Source organism: Carassius carassius, chromosome 27 (assembly GCF_963082965.1).
Source record: "Carassius carassius chromosome 27, fCarCar2.1, whole genome shotgun sequence".
Lineage (NCBI taxonomy): Eukaryota > Metazoa > Chordata > Actinopteri > Cypriniformes > Cyprinidae > Carassius > Carassius carassius.
The window spans coordinates 13084271-13107999 of NC_081781.1; the positions used below are offsets into that span (position 1 = coordinate 13084271).

The following is a 23729-nucleotide window of genomic DNA, read 5'->3' on the forward strand; positions in this document are numbered from 1 at the left end:
AATGAGTAAGAATGAGTAATTAATGAGTAACAAATAATAAAGAGTGTGTTGTTAGGATATTAATTATTTAATGCAATATAACCACTTATTTCACATACATGCACACTGATATTTGGCTAATGCTTCAGCCTGCAGAAACATGGTTGGTTTGTTTTTTTATCACCAGTGTCTGTTATGCTGTTTTTATTAGATTATTCATGCATTCTGTCATGAATTTCTAAACATTTTTAAATTTATGAAAGTTTTCAACATAAATGCAAGAATTATAGCATTGTGTCAGAGGATGGAATTGAAATACTGAGGACTCCACCTCCATTTTGTCCATTTTTGTTGCACATATTCACAGGGTGACGAAGAACTCAATCACATTCAGAGCCTGGGGGTTGGACTGTCTGCTTTTGAACCTGCCCTCCCCCATCCATGTGCGTAATGAACAGAGGAAGACAGATACAGAATGAGATACATCAAAGGTTTTCACTGTAGGAGACCAACAATCGGGGGATATGTAGAACTTTAGGAATGGCAGATGATCAAATTCTGCAGTCTTTTCTGCGGGAACAGATTTGGTGTGCTTCTAGTCAGCAAATTTGACAGGGTCACTTGGTGACTCTCAGTGACACAATATGACATAAAGGACTAGATGTCTTCAGAGAGACTGATTAAAACATCTCGATCAATTTGATGAGACCATCTGCTAAGGAGAACAGGAGAGAGCAGTTGGAATAAGCCACCAATGGAATCACTCAAAATGATTTTACCCTGTTGGGCTTTTGCAGCTCTCAGGTGTCTTCTGCGTCTATAGACTCACAATGCCCAAGAGCCTAAATGAATCACAAAGCCAGTATACCATCATTTATAGAGCTGAAAACCTAATGAAGATCAATCTGTGGTATGATTAAATTCTCAAATTTGTTTTGTCTCCAGCCATCTGTGTAGGAACATCTTTTCATCGCCCCTGTGACCAGTAAAAAAATAACAAGTCCACAGTGGATGATTGCTTTAATGTCAAGTCGTCATTACCTTACACAGTCTCTTCTCCTGCACATGTGAGAAGTGATCTTGTTTATATGGTTGGTAACTTTTACTGTGTTACTATACTGAAATATTACATTATACACGTCTATTTAAACATTTCGGCTCTGTAAGATTTTCTAAAAGTTTTTGAAAGAAGTCTCTTAAAGTTAAAAATACAGTACAATCAGTTATAAAACTTTTCTATTTTAATATATTTAAAATTGGTTTTAAAAAGTTTATTCCTGTAATGGTAAAGGTGAATTTTCAGCAGCAACATTTCTTATTATAAATAAGAATATAAATCACAGATGACATTATTTTTGAAGTGTTATCATTTGTTAGAAAGAAGAATTCTGTTTGCTTTGCTGATATTTATGTACAAAATATTTTATGTCATTTATACTCTGGCCTTTATAACAGAAGAAATCTTAATGTTCTTTTATGCAGAAAAATTAAATAGCCACACAAAGAATTATAAAGAGGAAACATTCTTTTTATTCATAACTTTATGTTAATGCAAACTTAGGAGTCTATACATGGTTTTTAAAAAGGATAAAAAACTGTACAATACAAAGCAGGAACACTGATAACGTCATATACATTGAAAAACTCTAAATGCTTGGCAAATCTGCTAAATTTAAATTATTAGTAGAAATCAGAGACTACCATACAAAACAAAGAGGAAAAAAATAATTCATGCAGCAACTTGGAGAAAAAAGCCTGTGTCTTTTTTCTCTGTTTAAATTAGGGAATCATTCAACAACAAAAACAAAGAAATAATTTTAAGATGTAAAAAAATAGCCACGTTTTCTATTTCAAACCCTTGCAAATCCCAATAATCTCTTCTGTTTGTTTCTTTATGAGAAACATCAGTCACACTTCTCTCCAGAGACACTTTAAGGATTAACATGACAAACAAAAATCATCAAACATTAGAGGCTGAAGATAAATCACGGGACACAGTGAGGAGAAGGTCCTGTGCTGAGATACTGTCAACAGATGATAGCCATTTGTATATTTGAATATATTCATTTTCAGTGTAGAAAGGCATAATCTTTTGAATTTCAGGTAGATAGAGTGAATTTGTTTACCACGCTAAAAGAAACCAGCTTAACGCTGGATGTTGCATGATCAGAGAAGAACAGACACATGCATACGTTACAGTATGACGCACACAGCACATACTGAAATTCATAAGTACAAACTCACTTCGGTTTGATGTCCTGAGAAGTGTTTGAGACAAGCTCTAATTTCTGATTTGCCACCAGCTCCACCAATCAGTTAAAGTAGTAGATCTGTATCAGAGAGCCAATCATTGTGCAGAGCGACTGTAACTAAATGAGACAGACGACAGTGCCACTGCTTCAGCATCTTTATCCAATCGAGTGACTCTTTTTTTTCTTATTTTTTTATTGTTTAATACTTAAAACTAGATTTTACACACTTTAGCTCTTATAAATACACTATACGCTGCATTGCAATGCAAAATACTTTGTTTTTCAAAGTGTACTTGAGAAAGTCGGTCTCAATACTAGCACCAATCATAAAACAAAGATAATTCTTGGGATTTTATTTATTTTTTATTTTATTTTTGGTTTAAGGCACTTCCTGGTTAAGTTTAACAAAGATCTCGGGAAAGGGTCTCTTATCCTATCCAGTTTCTCAGCATTTCAGGGAGTTTCTAACCATGCTTATTCAATATCTTCACTTGTTGAAGGACAGTCTCAATCCCAGGAAAAAAAAGTTCTTGCCATAACTCACAGCTAGCTTCCAAACAACATCCTGTTTTGTTCTCTCCTAGACCTCCATCTCCTGTTGTCCACTCTGTCCTGGAATCGAGGGCACAGCGATATCGAAGCAGGTTTCCATCATCACACGAGACTTGCATAGGTTGACACAAAACTCCAGGTCTCCTGTGGCCTGAGCCAGAGCCTCCAGGTAGTCCTGCGACTCCTGGTCCAGATCAGGGTCCACATCAACTAGTGGAAATAGGGAAAAAATGCAAACAAAGTTATTATTTAAAAACATAGGGATGCAAATGTAACATTTATTTTGACATTTAATTAATTTAAGTTAATTGTAAAAATGTTTTGTATAAATGACAGGCCAATTTAACATTCTAATTTTGTAAAAAAAAAAAAAAAAAAAAAGGAAAACAAAAAGGACCCAAACCAAATCACCAATATGGCCATTAAACAAATAAAAATGTATACTGACTAATTTTATATATACTGACTGACTTTATTTGGGTGACTTTTCTCCGTAAATAATCATTTGTGTGGTAAATTCGTTTTTAATTTTATTCTGAATAATTCATTTGAATGCAATCCTAATTAAAATATGTATACATATAAAGGTCAAGCAATCTCAGCAATAAATACACATATAGAAGCCACATTATTGTACTACGTAATAAAGATGTGACTAGGTGATGTGCTATGCAGCCCTATTGATACACCGAGATTGATAGTTTTATCATTCAAGACGTAAACAAACATCTCTGCATGTGATGGTTGGTTGGTGTGGGAGATGGGCTTGTAGAAACACCATCCTCATTTTACTGGGCTCTGAAGAGGGGTTGATTTAAACAGGATGACAGCCCCAATCACAGCTTTACCCAAGACAGCAGTCACACATGAATGGTAAACATCCCCTGGCCAGTGGGCAGGTAGTGATTGCAGAAGAGAAAAATAATACCTTATTGATTCAAGAACACACACAGGCACTCCCTCTCTCCATGTGCCTGCCATTTTCTCTACATTATTTCTATACATCCTGAGATTTTTCTCCCACATACTGTATACAAAAGTGTTTCTTCTAACAAAGTGGAGACAGATAATTTGCAATATCAAGGTTGTTGTATTGCTGCTTTGTAATAGTCGTAATTCAAATACAGAATAAAAAAGACATACAGAATCAGCAGAGCTTTCTTTGCTGCTGGCAATGTTCTTTTTCATTCTCAGTAGAGTAAACAGTACTAATGACATAATTCAGCTTCATTTTCTTCAAATAATTTTCTTGCCCTGTTTGATATTGAAGGTCTTTACAAAAGTATTTGAAAAAATCCTGAAATATTATGAGAAACTGAGTCTAAAATCCTTGTCATTGTTATAAAGTCTATGTCCAGAGTTAGTTCTTACAGTTTAAGCATTGAAGGAAGTTTCACAATTACACTTATATAAGCTCAACAAATCGTTTCACAGTTTACATTTATGGAGAATATTCTAGAAAGCCAATGTTATCCATTATTGTAATACATTGCCTCAGCAGCAATTAAAAGTAGCCAAAGCTCAAGACATTTCTGTGAAGGCACCATTACCTCAGCATTTTCTTTTAAATCCTGTGGCACCAAGTTCAAACAGTTAAATTAAAGTCATAAAGGGAGCCATTAGTCTACATCACATTAGTGGGAAACTTATGCTGTGTAAGATGCATGGTAAAATTCATCATTCCTGACCTTGATGCATGGTAGAGTGTCACAGTAAAAATGCCAAAAGAAAGTTATTTTTGGCTAAAAGCTTGTGAAAATTTGTAGCGTTTATACCACACCACTAAGTTCCGTAAAACAAAAGTGTGAATAATATTGTAATACTTGATAATATTCAGTGTCACATAAATTAAGAGGTTTTTAAATTGAGATCAAAGGGGCCACAAGTGGGCCAGTGGAAAATTAGCATCAACGAGGCAAGTTGAGATGTTAAATATGCTTGACACAAATTTTCAGCTTTTTAAAGTCAGAAATCATGAGATTAATCACATTTATTTTGTTCTATTGACAGACCTAGTTTTTAAACAATAAATAGATGGAAAAAAAACACCGTATGAGGTACATTTTCTTCATATATATATATATATATATATATATATATATATATATATATATATATATATATATATATATATATATATATATATTATATATATATATTGCTTTGGATTTAGTGCAGTAACAACAAAATTGCAAGATTTAATTTTGTATACAATCATGCGTAGATGGATCATACAATAAAATAATTTTTTGTCATACTTTTAAAAGAGTATCTTTCATAAAGGGAAGGTCAGCATTTGATATTCATTAAAATAGAAAGCGTTTGAAAACCACTGACACTGACAAAACCACTGACAATAATACTTGGGAACTTACATTCTCCCATCCATTTGCTGGGGTCCAGCATGAGACGAGTCTTGGCGTCCTCTAGCTCCTTTTTCAGCTTCTCGTGCTTGGCTCTTAGCTCCCTGATCTGCTGCTGCCTCTTCTCCAGCATCCTAAGGCGGGCGTTAAAATACTGCAAACCCTGAAAGTGTGGAACAGCAGTGTGAGTTGCTTACTGTCAACCAAAAATCTCTTGCCCCTATTACATGCACCTACTAGACTATGTGTGGCTGTCCTCAAGGCATTGCAATTTAAAGTGCAATGGCTTAAGCTGAATTGATTCGATGCTCGTAACCAGTACAGAGGATTTAGGTCCTCAGCCCTTTGGTGAGATTATTAGGGCCAAGATAGAAAATAAAATTAGCATCCAGGTTAAACAGTAGCTGGTCTTCTAGAAGCATGTTTGCTTAAGTGATTAAAAAGAAAGATCATGTTCATGAGGAACCTGTTACTGAAAGGTTGAATTACAGTATAGATTACCTTCCTCTTATAATGTGTATTGTGTCAGTACCAGGTGGCCATTAGAAAGTAAATGAAAATGCAAAAATAACAATTTCTTTTCTGCAAATATCTCAGGTTTGACAACTACATATGTAGGAAAAACAAGTTTTTATGCTATGCCCACTGCAAACTGAATTTTATTTTTACAAAAAAGAAATAAACTTAGCAGTTATACAAATTCCTACCCACATACATACATATTCACATAAAACAAGAGGATGAACAGCTTCAACTTCATGAGCATCTGCCAGACTCTAATATGCTAGCTGAGATCATTTTTTCTTAATTGAAAATAAATCAGAGCTTCATTCGACTGAGTTAATGTCTTTTCCTCTCGTCTTCTCCACACAATTGCCTGTGTGATCAGGGTTAGAAACTCACAGAGAAACAGTTAATGACCCATAGACATTGTGTGTGGAGTGGGCTATAAAGACCGATCAGGCGGGCCACAGATTGTGGAGCCACACCTCATTCATCACAGGCACCCCTGACCCCTCCCCAATGCTCTCTCTCCTTCTATCTCTCTCACCATCTCTTCCTCTCTCTGGAGAGACCTTAGCTAATCTCATTTCTTTCTGTCCTACAACACCAGTCATCCCTGTCTAACTAAAGCTATCAGTCCAATCTAAAATCAATTAGCCAACATAAGTAATTGTAACAGAGATAAGCTTTATTCCTGACAACTGTACTTGTCACAAGATGTGAGAGAAACATCAGAATCACATGCTAATGTATGATACTTTTAAGGAGAGGAGGACAGTAACTAAGTACATTTACTTGAGTATTGTACTTAAAGGGATGGTTCACCCAAAAATGAAAATTTTATTTTTATCTGCTGTTCTATTCTATTTTTACCCAGGGCATACAAGATGTAGGTGATGTTTTTAAATGAAATTTACTTGAACTGAATAAAGCCACATATAGGGGAAATACATTTATACCACTTCTAATAGCTTGTTAGCTTCATGATAACATTTGTTTTTAACCATTTACATATTTTTAACCAATTTTTTTTTTTTTTTTTTTTTTACCAATGATTTAGCATTTCTTGGCAAATAAACTTCTTAAACACTACATGAACTTTTGAAAAACACTTCATAAATTAACCAGAATGAGACTGAATTCATTGATAAGCATACAAACAGCATAGAATGCACTTATCAGACGTACTGTCTTCTTACCTCTGTCAACCCTTCTTTGCGTCTCTGAAGGCGTTCCACATCATCAATTTCGTACACTTTGATCTCAAAGGGCTCCTTCATAGCACCACCCATTGGAGGCAGATCGACCCACTGGCCTGCTGCACCAACCTTCCTGCCCAGAGAAGAGGTGTCTGGCAGAGGAGCAGGAATAAGACGGCGTCGCTGCAGGCCTGGAGGGGTCACACAGGGTAATGATCTTCATGTGGGCCCGATATGAACAGCAGAGTTTGTTGGAATGCTTTTAATATGTATGAGGCTTGTAAGTGGTTACAGGATTTAAAGCAAAAATTATTGTTGGGTAAATGCAGATTACAGAATAAGGTAAATGCATATTAAACACCAGATATGCATTATAACCTTGGGTTCATAAATTTAAATGGCCTAAATAGACTGACTGGCTAGACAGGATGCTTTACTAATATTTATTGTCTGGTGGAATCTTAGGTAAAAGCAATAGAGCACTGTGCAACATATTAGATTTTGGCCCCATTTGTCTCCAATGACTGCTCGTAGTGACAGTTAAACTAGAAGACTGTGATGTAAACCTTGGCTAAGACACTCGTGTAAAACATGAGGATGGAAATAATACTTTTTAGGATGGAAATAATAAGCAATATTTTTGGTCCTCATTATCATAGTCTAGATACATTACAACACGTATTACAACAACCTTAAATGTAATACCTATTTTCCATTCTAACCTTTGAAGGCCATATAATAAATATTGAATTGATCACCATTAAATAGTGCCCTGAGTGGTTTCCCAGTAAAACTCACCATTAGATCTCTTTTTGGGAGATTTTGAGGCCTTTGTTCGACTGGACGTGGACACTCCACTCTCACTCATGGAATCATGGGCAGAAGATGCACTCCCTGTGGTTTCACTGTCCCTGATCATGCTCTCATAGCCACTGCTGCCTCCACTGTGATAAAAAAGTGCAGTGCGCCCCATGGCAGGAGGCAGTTCACCACTAAGTACACTGCTATTGTCACTACCGTGGCCACTACTATAGCGCTGAGGACGGCGAGGGGCTGTGATCTTGCTGTAAGGAGAAGGCAAATGAGCAGCCAGTGGAGTCTCACTGGAAGTTCTGGCATCATTGTTGCCATCTGCTTGGTCAGAGCCCCTGAGGTGTTTCTTGGAACTACCAACTGCTAATTCACTGACCCGGCTGTTGGCTGCACGAATCGCTTGCTTTGTGCCCATAATAGTGCCCCTTCCTTGTTTAGTATTGGAGCTTGTGACAGAGCGAGTTGGGGGCTTTCCAGTTGGAGGTAGACTGGTGTTCCGAGCAGCTGAGACAGCAAGGAACTTGGTGGAGGAGCTAAGAGACTTTGAACCAGTACTCAACAAGGTCTTCCCTTTGTTGCAATTCCCGACAATGGATCTAGGACTTATACTGGCTTTTATCTGTCCAAGCTTACAAATTCCACTAGTAGATGGAGGGGAAGTAATGGTTGGTGTAGATATTGAACAGGGTGTCCCAGGTTTTGGCACCATTTTAGCAGATTTGCCAGTGCTACTGATACTGACATTACTGTTTTCCCTTGATGTTATTGGTTTGGAACCCACAAAGGTTAAACTGTCAAACCTTTCAAGCGACAAAAGACTACCAAAATGCCTTCCATTGTCTCCTTTAGCACTATGTGATCTGAGACTAGAAGCTGTCTTCAGGCTGGAGGACTTAAAGCTAAAGGATTCCCCTCTAACTCGAACATCAAAGTCCTCCTCAGAAACCGATGCTTTGGAGGAAGACAATCTTGTTCCATCATTACCTACAGACTTTAAGGCGCTAGGAGACAACAAAATGCGTGTTCTCTGGTCGAGGCTTGACTTTCGGACAGGTGGAGCAGGGGGTGACATGCTTCCGGACTTAGGGAGCATACTACCGTTCTGTCCATTAACTCTCTTTCCTAAGGATGAGAATTTCAGGCTACCAGTTGTTTGAGAGGCATCATTACCCCATTTTGTCTCAGAGGAGCTGTGGGACACTGAGACCATGCCGAGAGTGGTGGCTCCTCTCCTGAGCTGAGGCATCTTGCTCAGGTCCCCTTTCTTAACACTTGACTTCTCACAACCATCCACAACCCTTTGAGATGTGGATGATACATGCATTTTAGGAGGGCGAGGTACACTGTTGCTATTCCCGCTTGTCTTTCTGGATGCAATTCCACTCGTGCCATTTTTCTGTGGTTTGCTAACAGAGCTAAACTCAGAATTTCTGTCTGAGTGTAGCCCACTACTAGTGTGGGTCCATTGTTCTTCTATTCTGCTACCTTGGCGTTGTAGCTCATGGCTGTAGCTACTGCTAGAAGATGCAGTTTGGGTGCTCTTTCTAGGGAGTGTAGAAATGTATGAGATCTGGGCAGACTGTGAGGTCATGAGTCTATTAGATCTTATTGACTTTGGACCACCAAGGGATGCTTTGGTACTGTCATGAGATAGAGGGCACTTAGATATGGACAATTTGTCAATGGTTGCAGAATATTCTTGTTCTGAAAAGCAAATTCCACTGTCACCCAGTGGAATATTTGTTCTTTGTTGGGAGAAAGACTCAGTGTGTAAGCCACCAGGTAAATCCATCATGGAGCTGCTGACTGGTCCCTTGCGCACTCCCTTTGATGGCTCATCACTACTTGGGGTAAAAATATTTGTCTTGCAAGACCAGGACCCAACTGAAGAGTATGCAGTTGCATGACCAGCTGTAAATTCCTCCTGTGTCTTGGAAGTAGCACCTTGGTTTAGCTGGGACCTGTTCATCTGACATGTGTATGCATCAAACTCATCGTTGATGCTGCTGATAATGCTAACAGGTCGTGAGTGAGATGCCAGGGCCTGCAAAGAGCAGTCTGGGTTGAAGTTAATGATGCTGGATGGTCTCCCATTGTCTGGAACCAGACTAGCAGGTAGCTCTTCAACCACCGTAAACACCAGCTCATCCTCTCCATTGAGCTCCACAGGCTGCTGCAGTGTAACTGTAGTCCTTAAAACATCCCTATTGAGGCACCTGTTCCTCAGAGTAGCACGTAGATGGCTTACTTCCATAGGACTTCTACTGAGGTGATGGGATCTGTCAATAATTGGGGAGTCATTGCGTTCTCCCTGCCTTAGGGCTTGCTGGCTCATACCAACTGGAGGTGTCCGTGTGGCTAAGCCACACTCGGTATTCAAAAGTGAGTTCTTTGAAATGTTCTGCAAGGATGAAGAGGCATTGGGATTTTGAATAAGTCCTCTACTAAAATCTTTCTCTCTTACAACAGGTCCTGAATCTTGTCTTAAAGTAGTGTTAATTTCAGACGCTGCCCCATGTTGCAGGTACGCAGGCTTTTGTAGAGTACACTTGGCAGTCCTGTTTGATACAGAAGCCGCTTCTGATGCTTTTTCCATGCCACTTTTAGAGATCATCTGTTGGCCTTTTCCTTCACTGGTGAAAATAGATGTGCTCTCACTGCCATCTATACACTCAAGCCGTTCCTGTAACTCTGCAAAGGTGTTGCATTTGAGGTGGTCCCCATCAGAATTAGGTCCCTCCTTTACACGCTTCTTGTTCAGAGAGGGAATGATAGGAACAAATGCAGGTGGGCCTTCATTGTCGCTGAGTTCACGATCAGAGATAGGGGTCCCACCAGGCCCCACATAAATCACTGTATCACATGAGTGCTCACTGCTGGAGGAGTAATCTGGGTCACTGGATAACATTGCAGGATGGTCTGGGTCAAGAGCCACAGTCCGAGGGTAGAAGGGTCTCTGTTTGATGTGTCCTTCTTCACAGGAGCTTTCCCCTCCAGAGGAACTTGATGCATACTGAACAAAATAACATACCAAACTGACTTCAATAAATCTTTGCAGATAGCTCTTTTAAAACATATATATATATTCAGAGAGACATCCCTTCATGAAACAGCATGTCAATATCAACAAAGGTGAAATGTGCATACCAAAGGAGAAGCTAAAATAGTTTTCAATACTATGCATATGTTAGAAGGAAAGTATTTTTTAGGTCTATAAAATGTTAATATATTCTAAAACAGCTTTGTCAAAACAGCTTAATTATGGTGAAAATTGCCTCTGTGATGGGAAAGGTTACATGCTGTTCCTCTTCTGGATCAAATGCATTGATTACATTTGTTGATTACATGACATAGGTCATAGAGAAATGTTGCAGTTAAATTATCACTGTAACATTTGTTTCTCTGATAACTCATTATTTAAATTGTGAATCATTCTAATGAATAAAAGCCAAAATGTAATTTAAGAAAATTACAGTCCTGACCTACTGAACAATTTATAAAGACAAGAAGAAAATGTAGACAAAAAGCTGATAAAAATATATTTTTTTAGCAAATATCATACTGTCACTGTACCAAAGTCTAAATAAATTATTTCCAAATATATATATATTAAAAACAATCTGGAAAATATTATTGTTAATTCAAATAATTATAATATAGTTACTAAGCATTTTCACAATAAATAGTGGTCCAAAACATCTTTTTCTCTTTTTAATTTTTTACTTTTAGAATGGTTTATTGCAGGACTTACTGCCTTATATGATCTTGGTACCATGCCTTGAGTGTCAATTATGTTTTAAAGAAATATGACTACAAAAGCATACACTATTCAAATGATCAATATATCAGTTTGAATCACAAACCTTGGATTTCTTCTTTCTCATGCGGTGAATACGGGAGGCAAGCTGCACAGCGGTGAGAGATTCAGCATAATTGGCTGGCGAGTCAGAGATGTGGGCGATCATGGTGGTTCTACAGTTGATGTTGCCCAGCGTTTCCCTCAGCAGCATGGTAAGCTTGCTGTCTCTGAATTATAAATCAGAAAATATTATTGTTAACCAAAAAGGAAGATAGGCTTTACAACTGCCTTTTCCCTCTAGCATCATTGAGAGGTTGTCTTAAGATAGAGGATTATGAGTCATCCTTGAATAAAAAGAATCCAAAGAAAATGATCCTTACTTTCTGGTGACCTGATTTGGAATGTTTTTATTTTACTCTGTTGTGGAGGATGCTTATTTCTGAAGCCACATTTAAAAGAAAAAGATTCATTTTCTCTGCTCACGTCACTGTATTTACTATCCCACCTTCCGGTGGGTATTTCTTAATTTTCTTTCAGCATAAATCTGCTACTCCCTGACCCACATTCCTATGAATAGGCCTACATACCACCTCAAGTCCAATTCACTGTGGCTGGTTTCTCCCCCTGCAAAGCTGGCTAATTGGCTTCATTGATCTAAGGAGGGTGAGAATGAAACCCTTGCAGATGCAGATCAGGAGGACTCAATGTGTGCTCAGAGACACATTACCACCATTAACAGAGATATATCATCTCCCACTATTGGTTTATATTGATTTATTGAACCACAAAACACATACCTGTATGGCACATGCTTGGCTCCATTGGCCAAAGCTAGGATGACATTTCCAAGGGCACCCAATGACAGACATTGGCCTCTCCCTCCATCTCGCGTTTGACTCAAATCAGACTCACAACTGCCCAAATCCAGAAGATGCAGACGGCTACGACTCCCAGACACTGTAAAGTTATACAAAGCATGTTAAAACAGAAATTGACTCCCAATGTTGAAGCCTCTTTGGGCTAAAAATCCCATTTAAACAACCTACGAATGCTGTAGTTGCTCTGCACATTAAGCTGAAAGAGAAGAAAGTATTTTATCATAAAAAAGGACACAGGTACCACACATCACAGTGTTGCAGGGGACCTTATGAGACAGCAGTTAGATATAGGATCTCTGCTAGGTAAGTGGTGATTCAATATCCTTGGCAGTCCATCAAACAGCAAGCAATAAAAGTAAGTACGGCTAGTTAGATTACAGACCCATGTAGGTCACTAGAGTAAAATTCATTCAGCTTTATTACAGAAGATGCATTTATTTCACACTGAGATGGAGGCCATTAACCTCACGTCGGAAGGATTTACAAAGCCAGCGCTAGGAACCGAAACCCTCTGTGGAGTGGGAATGCAAACGAGCTTCTCATTTCATGCTGGGCTCTATAAACATCTCTGCAGAAGAGACTCCAGCCTCATTATATATTAAAATCTATTCTGGCTAGTGTCAATGGCCAGAACTAAGCCTGTATTGCAGCGATGGGAGTGCAATGCTAATGATCATTCTAATGTTGACATGCTGACTTGACAGGATGGCTACGCCCAGTAATGAAAATGTGCTAACCATTCTTGTTAGCATTCTCATAAAGCCGTTATCAGCAGGACTAAATTGAGGTAACTGATACTCTCTGTGAACATGGAGAGCATGATAATGGAAAAGTCAGGTATCGGCCACCCTCAGTAACAGTTTTCTCAAAATACTAATGATGCATGAAGATATATGATATGAATTCTCAGACAGTTATAAGGCGGTATAACTTAATCTTTGAGGTGGAGGTAGATAGCCTTTGAAGTTGTTTTATTTTGAGCCCTGGAAGTTAAGGTATGCCTGTTCAAAATATTATTTTAGCATTTCTTCTAAACACTGAAAGTATTCTGTCATAAATATCACATTTCAATAAGGCTTTTCTAAATAAATGTTAAAATGAGCATAGTAGGCCATACTTCCTGTTTTGGTGCTCTTCTCCATACGGTACTGGGAAATGTGTAGTGTGAAGAGCATGTGAGAATTCCGGCGGTCCTCTTCCTTACAGTCAGATCTGCTGGTGCTGCGTGCTGCCAGAGCTGCATCCAGGAAGAATGCTGCCCTCTCTGCAGAGTATGCCCTCAACTCGCTCTGGTTCTGCAGCTGGACGAATTTTAAAGTTAGAGTGAGACAAAGAGATAAAGAAAGAGAATGGAGACAGAAGCAATTTGATGTTGATTAATTAGATTAAATAACATTTTCATTTTGACAGTAGTCAAAGACTGGTGACTTGCGATTACTGTATACTACCGTTCAAACATTTGGGATCAGCATGATTCTTTTATGAAATAAATTAATACATTATTTGGCAAGGATCCATTGATCAAAAGTGACAGTAAATAGATTAAGAATGTTTAAAAAATATATATTTTTGAAAAATGCTGTTCTTTTAAACTTTGTAATCATCAAATAATTCATTTTTTTAAATGGTTTTTCACAAAAATATTAATTAGCACAACTATTTACAACTTTGATAATAATAGGAAATGTTTCTTATTTTTTTAAGATTTCTGAAGAATTCTGTGAAACTAAAGACTGGAACAAACAGTAAATTAATAAATTACATGTATTTATAAAAAAATATAAAAACATAATTCTACATTTATTTATTTTAAAATTTAAAATTGTAATAATATTTCCCAATATTACTCTTTTTATTGTATTTTTAATTAAAGAAATGCAGCCATAATGAGCATGAGACTTTTGAACATTAGTGTATATAAAAAAGACATAATGTTTCACCTAATTATGTTACATTTAATATTTTCAATATTTTTTTCTAAAAACCTAATTTATCTATTTAATCTATTCCCTGGGAATCAAACCCATAACCTTGGTATTGTTAGCACCATGCTCTATTATTGACAAACTCTATGCACCTGTGATCCACAGACCGGATCCTCTCGCAGGGAAATTCCTGCACCCTGACTGTCCTGGGAAGTCCCTGTGGAAAAGTCAGCCAACAGGTCTCGCAGCACCTCCTCCCTGCCACAGATTTCCACAGCAGACACGCGGATGGAGAAACGTGTGCCAGCTTTCTCTTTCCTTTCCTCGATGAGCTTGAAAAGCCAAGAGATAGCACAGGGTGCCACACCCAAGCTCTGTGTAGAGCTGTCCCTGCCGATCATTGTGTAGCTTTTGCCTGTGAAGTAAAAAAAAAAAAACAAAAAAAAAACTTGCTATTGATAATGAGGGATATAACCAAATATTTAAAATTTGTCGGACGACTGGAGATGTGAGGAAGACACTACTATATTATGTTTTAATTGTCCTTACATGATTAATGTGAAAATTGACAGGAAAAAGGGAGCAGCGTTTGTCAACATAGACATGATAAAAATTACACTGTCAACTGATTAACTTAGCTTGACTTAACTAAATAATGATAGAAGAGCAGGTCTATAATAGGATTTGTGTTAATAATAGTACTATGTAAAATGCCCCTAAGCTAATCAAATTAACCCACAAGGATGTTAGTCATGAGAGAAAATACCACGCTAAAGCAGAGCAAATGAACATCCAAGCTAACTATGGGGGATTGAAGCAGCACGGTGGGAGGCACACAGACTCTCACAGTGAGGGGCTGATTAACAAGAGAGTAGGACAGAGAGAAACTGAGAAATGCTTTTCAAACACAAAGTGTAAAATGAGGGCACTTTGTGTTCAACAAACCGCTATTAATGCTCAAACACATATGCCCTCCCCGCATTTTCCCGGCCTCCTTGTTAGGAGGTTTCCAATCCAGCCAAAACAGTGTATTTTGTGGGGTGATTTCCTTTTCACCTCATGTGACTGAAGGCTACTCCATCAAAAATGTAATAATAATAACATTATTATAAAGTTAATAACTGTCAAATATGGGCTACTTGAATAGATGTTTACTAACCGAGGTTGGCTTGACCAAAACAGAAGATGCAGCCATCTGCCCCGTTAACCGCAGACTGGATAACCTCTGCCACTGTCCCCGAGCACACCTCCGCCTGAGGACACAAACCCAGATTTAAAAACCAACTCAAACTGTTTTATTAGTTGTGCATACAGTATTTATATTCAGACGGATAGATAGATTGACAGACAAACTCAAGAATGACAGACAAAAGGATTGGACAGTAGATTAATATAATATAATATAATATAATATAATATAATATAATATAATATAATATAATATAATATAATATAATATAATATAATATAATATAATATAATATAATATAATATAATATAATATAATATAATATAATATAATATAATATAATATAATATAATATACGATTCATATATTCATATGATTCGACAGATTCATATAATGACAGACTGGCACAATGATAGACAGGACATCAGACAGACAGATGGACACACAGATACATAGTTAAAACGGTAGAATGACAGAACGATAGATAGAATGATCAGACAGAGACAGAGATAGAACAGAAAGACAGACAGACAGAGATAGAACAACAGACAATGCAACAAACAGATAGGCAGAGAGAAACAGACAGATAGACAGAGCAACAAACAGACTGATAGCTATAATAACAAACAGGCAGACAGAGATAGAATGGAAAAGAGACAGAGCGACAGACAGAGAGAGAGACAGAAAGATAGACAGAGGGATAGATCCTTGCAAACTTGATCCTTGCTCATCCTTGCAAACTCCCCAAAGAGAGTCAGAATACAGTAAGGACAGAGATAAAGATATCAAACCCTGGAATTATGTGTGTGTATTTTGCAGTTTGAGGAAAGCTTTGACAGTGTTGTTGTAAGAACCACCTCTGATGTGTGCTCGCTCAAAGCCTCTTTTGTTCCGAACAATGTGGGGTAGTCATTGATCATCAGACCTGATGTTTCTAGGACAGGAAACCCAAAGACTCCAAACTCCCAAAGAGTTTAGGAGGAAGGAGAGAAAAGAGCAATGTTATCTTTTCCTCTGAGACCCCTTCAGGCGCTGTAGGATAGGAACGATAACCCCAACTCACCAACCCAAACCTTTTATCTACCTCGCAACTCTACCTCCCTTATGCACTGCTTTGATCTCAGCATGGATGTCCTGCCTGTTTGACATAAATTCTGTGAAGATTTTGTTCAAAATAAAATTATAAGTACAGACGGGAAATAGAAGATAGCTCCTTGGTATAACTTGTAAAATGCTTGTTTTTATTACGCTGATGGCAAAAAAAATTAAGCATTTATATCATTACTGTACCTGTGAAGCATCTTGGGTAAAGACGGCATCAAAGGTAAACATCTTTGGGGCAGTGGCAGAAGTGGAGCGTGTGGAGGTGGGCGGCTCACAAAAGGACAGCTGTTTCTTATGGCTGTCTACCTTGAGAAAGGACATGGATTCTGAGGTGTCTCGCAATCCTTTGGCAGGGCATATCCTCACCATTACTTTCACCTGCAAAGCACACAATTATATTTATATCACAATTATTTTCCTACATCATTTTATTTGTTATTTTATTATGTTCTTTTTGATTTTGCTTCTAATTCAAAGCATACAGCTGTAATTGCACACTAGCAGGCTCCCATCCACTAATTCACACAATTATTAAGTGGTTTGAGAATAATGTCTTTCAGTTTCCTGGCCAAGAATTCCTCTCATACTAGCAAAGTTGAAAGCATGTAATCATCAAAAGCCCTTCTGCTCCCACACAGGGGACATCCTGCTGTAAAGTGTGTCTGGATTCAGAAAACAGACCAACCATATTCTGACTAGACAGTTTATAAACACGCAATATTAACAAATACTGTACATAAAATATATATCATGTTTCCATGAAAATATTATTAGTAGTAGTAGCAGCAGCAGCACAACTGTTCTCAATATTGATGATGAAATTAAAGTTTCTTGAGTTTATTAAAATCAGCTTATTAGAATGATTTCTGAAAAATTTGATCCTGAAGACTGGAGATTTGCTGAAAATTCAGCTTTGCCATCACAGAAATAAATTACATTTTAAAATAGATTAAAATTAGGTACTTAACACAAAGTATGGATGCAACATCTATTCCTTTTTTACAGTCATAAACATGAATGATAGCAAAGCGAATCATGACTGAGGCAGAACAGTTCATTATTACACCTACTCAATGAAGCAATAATGTACTCGACTGTCTGTGTTTAACAACTTATTTTATAGCTCTGCCACTAGGGACACTTTCAACAGCAAACAGCCCCTGAAGTTTACAGTCCTCCACTGAGATAAAGAATTCAATTGGAAGAGAATAAGGATTTCTGTTCCCCGATCAGGTTCACTATGTTCCTGATATGTTCAGCAGTAATGACTGCTGCAGACTAAGCAATAAATAGATAGAAGACCAGCAGCTTTTAAAGGTATTTGTTTGAGGTCATTGTGCTATAAAAACCATTATGTAAGTTTCAGAACTCAAAATGTTCTTGTTAGTCTAAAATCAGCTTATATTGAAGCCAATCTGACAGGTTGTGGAATATGTGTGGTCAAGTGCCTCCTCCACAGAAGATCAACACCTGCTTCTACATCGCTGCCTGTTTAGCCCCAACCACCGATTCGCGCACATCATAGGTAAATGACTAGAGCGGCAAATGCTGGTCTACACAGAAACCAAATGATTAACTTCATTTGATGAACTTTATTTTGAATGAGATGCCAAACTGCGTCAGTAAGAACTTGGTCCTTTGTTTACTTCATTTTACTGCGGATTCGTTTACAAATAAGTCACAATTTGATGGAGGATTTTCTGAAAGACTGAAACTAAAAGACAATGCTATGCTGACCATATTGAATCTGATGTCACATGACAAGTGTGATTCCGTTTACTTCTGAGTCTACAATCTGCTGTGCCTATTCAAAATAGGACAAAAAAAATAGCTTTTTACTTCTAAATTATGCTTTTTTGTGTGTAAAAATCTTAATAACATTATAAGTGGACCTCTGAGAACAGTACAAAAAAACAAAACAAAAAACAAAGGTATATCATAAACACTTTTAAAGTCACTTAGTACCCTAGGCAAGATAAAACTAAACTAAATATAAAACACTTTTTTACAACATAGGGTTTGGCATTGTAGTCCAGAAAAGTTAATTTAGTAAGCTTGGGGATAAAGGTCCAATAATAAAATGAAATGAAATAATTGTCTTAAAAACCCAACATAACTGCAACTAAATCTGGCAGCAAGTGATCACCATGTATTGAAAAACAATAGCTTATTATGATAGAAATTCCTTTGGTGTTTTAATTACTATGAGTTTTAAGCATTTATCAATTATACAATTCAAATCCATTTTTTGAACTTGCAATAACAAGGCATATCAAACAATTTCCTTGAATGCAAAAGCACTAGTGATGTGTCAATCAGCCTTTCCACACAAATTTACTTTACCATCACCCTCACTGAATAAGCGCTGCCTCCTCAGAATCACCTGTTCCTCTCTAACTGCTGCCTTCTAAGCACTTTGGCATTTCCTTTCTCCACAGAAAAAATTGTGTTCATACCCATTTCCTTTACAAGTGTCTCAAAATCAGCAGGCAACATACTTCATCTCAGTGGGGCCTTATAGCAATCACTTCACTGTCTTTTTCTTGATAAAACTCATTAAAAACTTACAGCTGCCTGCTTTTGGTGTGACATTAGAAAACTTTTAATGCCTATTGTGCACAATTTTTAATGCTGTGTTTGCACAATGCATCAATACAATCAGGTGAACAATTAAGGGAAGGGAAATGCTTTATTCACATAGCCCTCCAACTGCAGTAAATATGAGGATGATGTAATAAGCTGACTCCTCCAGAGATGCATTTTGAGAAGTAACTTAGGTGACCTCACTGTTCTTAATGAGAGAATCATCTCCCTCCAGACATGACGCCATATAAACCTGCACCACCTGCTGGTGTTTATGAGTCAGCAGTCCATTACATTATCTTATGCTATGAACACACATTATCTTCTTTCTTTCCCACAGAGAAGTCATCCAAAAGCAGACTCTAATGGGTCCCATCTCTTTGAATTTATTTAAGGAGCATCACCTGTGCTGAAGGAGGGTCATACTTGGGTCATTGCAATCTTCCATGGCTTTTAGACCTCCAGGGGGTGTTAAGGAAAGGAATGAGTTTGTTACCCAAAATAGCTGCAACATGCTGGAATGCTCATGATGCTCAAGAGAGTCCCATGAGAGAGTATATATGGAACTGTCAGTTACATGACAAGATGTAGCAGTATATCTTTAGATGTTCCAGAAAAGGGCATGATCTCAGCTCATTATGGTTAGTAGGTTGATATTAAGCAGATGCTCTTTGTACAAAGTGACTCAAAGTACACTAATTGCAGAAACAGTCCTCCTGGAGTGACCTGGGATTAAGTGCTTTGCCTAATGGATACCAACATGCTTTAGCATGACAGTGAACATCCAATCAATGAGAATTATTTTTTATAGGCAAAACACGTTAAGTTCAAAGTACTGCCTTTAAGAACTCATTAGTATAATCTAGGTATGCTCAATACTGTATATCGGCACCATGACTATTATTGGCCATTATTCGATTTTTTTATATTTAATTGGTATTGGTTGATATTGGATATTTAATACTGTTTTTTTTACACTCAGATAACCTTTGCACTAAGCTAATTAAGTTAATCTTAAATAATAATAATAATAATAATGAAAAAAATAATAATTTAAAACAATTCCAAATCTAATTTTTCATTCTGTAAAAAATAAAAAATGATTTTAGTTTTTTAGTGTTTTATCTTTTATAAATTCAAACAAACCTGTATGGAATTTTAATATCTGTCAGTTAATATGAAAAGAATTATCAGCTTACCAATGTTGGATAAAAGTTTAATATCATGAATCCATAAGGGAGATGTTTTATTAGTTTAGTTCAGTTTAATCTACTTTAATTTAATTTTCACAATAAGATAACTTTTTAATACTTAACACCGGAATTGCTACTAAACAAATAGAATGGAGAAACAGGGATGTCAGTTTTCTTATTTTATCCCTGTTATCTTACATCTGACTTATCTTACATTGCTACAAGTTCAGACAATAGTTATTCCTTTGCCTTGCAATTCCAAATAGCAAACTACGGCATCTAATCTGTCCATTGTTTCTTAGAGGAAATCCAAGTCCAGATCACCAAAAGTATGTTCATACTGGTGTTCAAATAATCCACGGACAAGACACAAAAATATGAAAGCTCTTGAGTCGTTGGGATATCGTTAGCATTTGTGCACTCAGACTTTTCAGCACTAATAAACAGCTCTATTCTGAGAGAGAAATATGTCTTTCATTTAAATGCCCCCTGATGTCATTCCCTCGCCCTTCTGTTTTCATACATTGCTTTTCCCACTCCCACGGAATGTCAGTCACTTACAACAAAGAATGCTGTCTGGCATTCCGAAGGAGCTTCTTGGAATTCCAACAGCCTGGGAATCAGGACAACTGGGCCAACCCATGCTGTCACACACAGTCTGCTTTGATGGTAACCCGAGAACTAGCCAAATCAATAAACTCACGTGGCATTCTTAAGCAGAGGGCAACCAGGGGTTTATGAATGATGTAATTTTATTAATAAAGAAGAAAAAATTCTCTACAATTGTATAAATGCTGTATAAGCGGTCAACGTGGTTTCAAGATTACCTATTATTCATTGTCAGATAACAATAATTTTGGCATAATTTTAATCATCTATGCTTTGATCATGTTTTACAAACCATTCCCATCCAAAAAAAAAAAACACTTGTATAGGAGGCAAAAAAACTTCTTAAGTTTTAGCAATGATGACTTTACAGTACCTTTCCCATCCCAGGGCTGTCCTTAACCTTTGACCCTGCCCTGAGGAGACATGGGGGTACAGGTGGGGGTGAGAGCTGCAGGGCAGCGCTGAAGCCATCAGTGTAGAAGAACGGCTCTTCTGGGTCAGGTGGGGAGGGCGGAAGCGGCTGAGGCTTCTTTCGTTTGGAGAGGTTCAGCTTCTGGGCAGCCCTGTGAAAGAGCAGCAAACAAAAAGTTATGTCAAGGAGTCATGTCTAGGATGTTTTACCTGCATTGGACCTGCATTGTGATACTTCTCAATATCTGTCCTCCAAAGATTTAAGATGAACACATGAATGGAACATCCATGTCCAGGACAATCCAGAAGATAACTACACGAGGTGACACCGAATTAAAGGCTGCATTTATTAGATAAAAATACAGTAAAAACAGAAATGTTGTGAAATATTTATACAGTTTAATTTAACTGTTATGTATTATAATATATTTAAAAATGTAATTTGTTCCTGTGATGGCAAAACCATTACTCCATTCTTCAGTGTTACATGATCCTTCCAAAATTGTTTAAATGGACTGATTTGGTGCACAAAAAAACACAACAACTTGTGAACAGAAGTGTAAATGATAAAGTGGGGTGCATAAAGCCTCATAGACGAAGAGAAACTTGATAGAAAGAAAAATCTTAAGAAAAGACAAAAGTGTTTATTTTAGTTAAATCTGAAAAAACTTGTTTTTATGGTGTAATCAGAAACTACAGTGTTCATTATTATAGAAATGTAAAATGTTTTATTTATGGTTAGGCTGAAGTAATTATAATTAGCTACACAGTCAAAAGTATGTGTCAATTCTTCACTCAACGGCAGTGCTTGAACTCACTTATGCTCCTGTGAAAACATGCATTCATGTTCCAACATCTAGTCGCGAGCATTAAGGAGCAGAACCTTAAGAAAGGACAAGATCCGTATTATTGAAAATGTGCATATTGGTGTGATGTTTGGTTGTCCACATGCTTTTGGCCATGCATGTCTTGTAATAGTAAAATGATGCAAGCTACCTAAAGCTGTGTGTGTTTTCCAGCAGACATTTGTGTCTTTATGCCTGTTAGCATGAGGTTGAAGGGCTTGAGGAGAAAAGCTTGAGCTCATTAAATGCCTCACTCTTCCTCACATCCTTTCTTTCTCTCTCTCCCTCCAACTCCTTCAGCACAGCCTCTTCAGGGGTGAAAAATCACAGAGAACACTGTATAATTACAGTCTCCATGAAGGACACAAGAGGAGGCCCCCCACAGGAAATGTGTATGCGCCATGCATTAAAAGGTGCGATGGGATGTGTGTGCAAACACACACAGATTGCAGAAAGAAATTAGCACTTAGCATTATCTCATGTGCATGTTTAAATGGGGGACAAAGCACAATTAAGTTAGCATTTATGGATAAATTGTAAAAACTTTACTGACATTAAATATATCCAAGTTATTTCATTATTTCCTAAAATATTATACATAGACACACATTTAAATAAAAATGTATAAATAAATTAATGTTGAAAACAGGGCATTTTGTATACTCACCAAAGCCAAAGCATTTTTATTCTTATTTGGCACTTGTCAAGTGTTAATTTTGGACTCTGGGTGTGAATGAGGGAGAGAGTGAAGATGAAGAGCTTGTAATAGGGGGCATAAGAGGTTGCAAAAAATACTTGAGTGAGAGGAGGAGGGTTTTATTAATGTTAAACCCACCTATGGAGACAAAGCCTCTTCTTTGCCTCCTCCTCCACAAACCTCACCTATTCACAAACACAAACACACACACACACACACACACACACACACACACACACACACACACATACAGCGCCTCCTCTAACATAAAGAGGAGACCCACGCCCACACATAGGGCAGAGAGCCGCATTCACCGTGTCTGGCTGCATGACAAATGCTTTACAAGCTCTTTATGAAGCACGACACAGTAAAGCACACACAAAAGATTGAGATATCAGACTGGAGCGGACAGAGGTGAGTGACCAGAGTGGGTGAAAAGCAGCATGGTAGAGTGAGCTCCGATACACTAGGCTGGGCTTTATCCAGATGCACCCACCTGTTAAATCTTCCTTCCCCACCCTGCAGTGAACAGTCTCCCTCTGGATTTGCTGTTGCTGCTACTGAGGTTTTAGTGTTGCAACTGACAGCAAACCAATGCAGTTTTCTTTACTAAAGTACTTTTATAACCTTAATTAGCTTTTCAACAATGGAGCAGAATGTTAGAGAGACAGTTCAGCCAATAATGAAAAATTCTATTCATTTACTCACCCTCATGTCATTCCAAACAAGTATGAATTTCTTTCTTTTATAGAATCAAACAAAAACTTTTGTGTTGTTTTGGTGAAAATCAACTGATGGTCAAAAAACCCCTGAAACATTCTCAAAAATATATTT

The 23729-nt window shown here is 37.5% G+C and overlaps 1 protein-coding gene across 3 annotated transcripts in view; it reads right to left on the reverse strand.

Moving 5' to 3' along the window:
- Positions 1–2414: 2414 nt before the first annotated feature.
- LOC132106779 (kinesin-like protein KIF26A) overlaps positions 2415–23729 on the reverse strand; it is an 84800-nt gene continuing 63485 nt past the window's right edge. For 2 of the 3 annotated variants that reach the window (XM_059512768.1, XM_059512766.1), the window contains 11 exons: positions 21316–21505; positions 16744–16935; positions 15424–15517; positions 14417–14679; positions 13457–13640; positions 12259–12418; positions 11526–11688; positions 7648–10675; positions 6850–7040; positions 5159–5309; positions 2415–2993 (listed from right to left, as the gene is read on the reverse strand). In XM_059512768.1, the coding sequence (XP_059368751.1) occupies positions 2812–2993; positions 5159–5309; positions 6850–7040; positions 7648–10675; positions 11526–11688; positions 12259–12418; positions 13457–13640; positions 14417–14679; positions 15424–15517; positions 16744–16935; positions 21316–21505 (4798 nt within the window). In that variant the 3' untranslated portion in view covers positions 2415–2811. Of the gene's footprint in view, positions 2994–5158; positions 5310–6849; positions 7041–7647; positions 10676–11525; positions 11689–12258; positions 12419–13456; positions 13641–14416; positions 14680–15423; positions 15518–16743; positions 16936–21315; positions 21506–22349; positions 22506–23729 lie in introns of those variants that run through there. The other variant, XM_059512767.1, reaches the window with a different exon arrangement.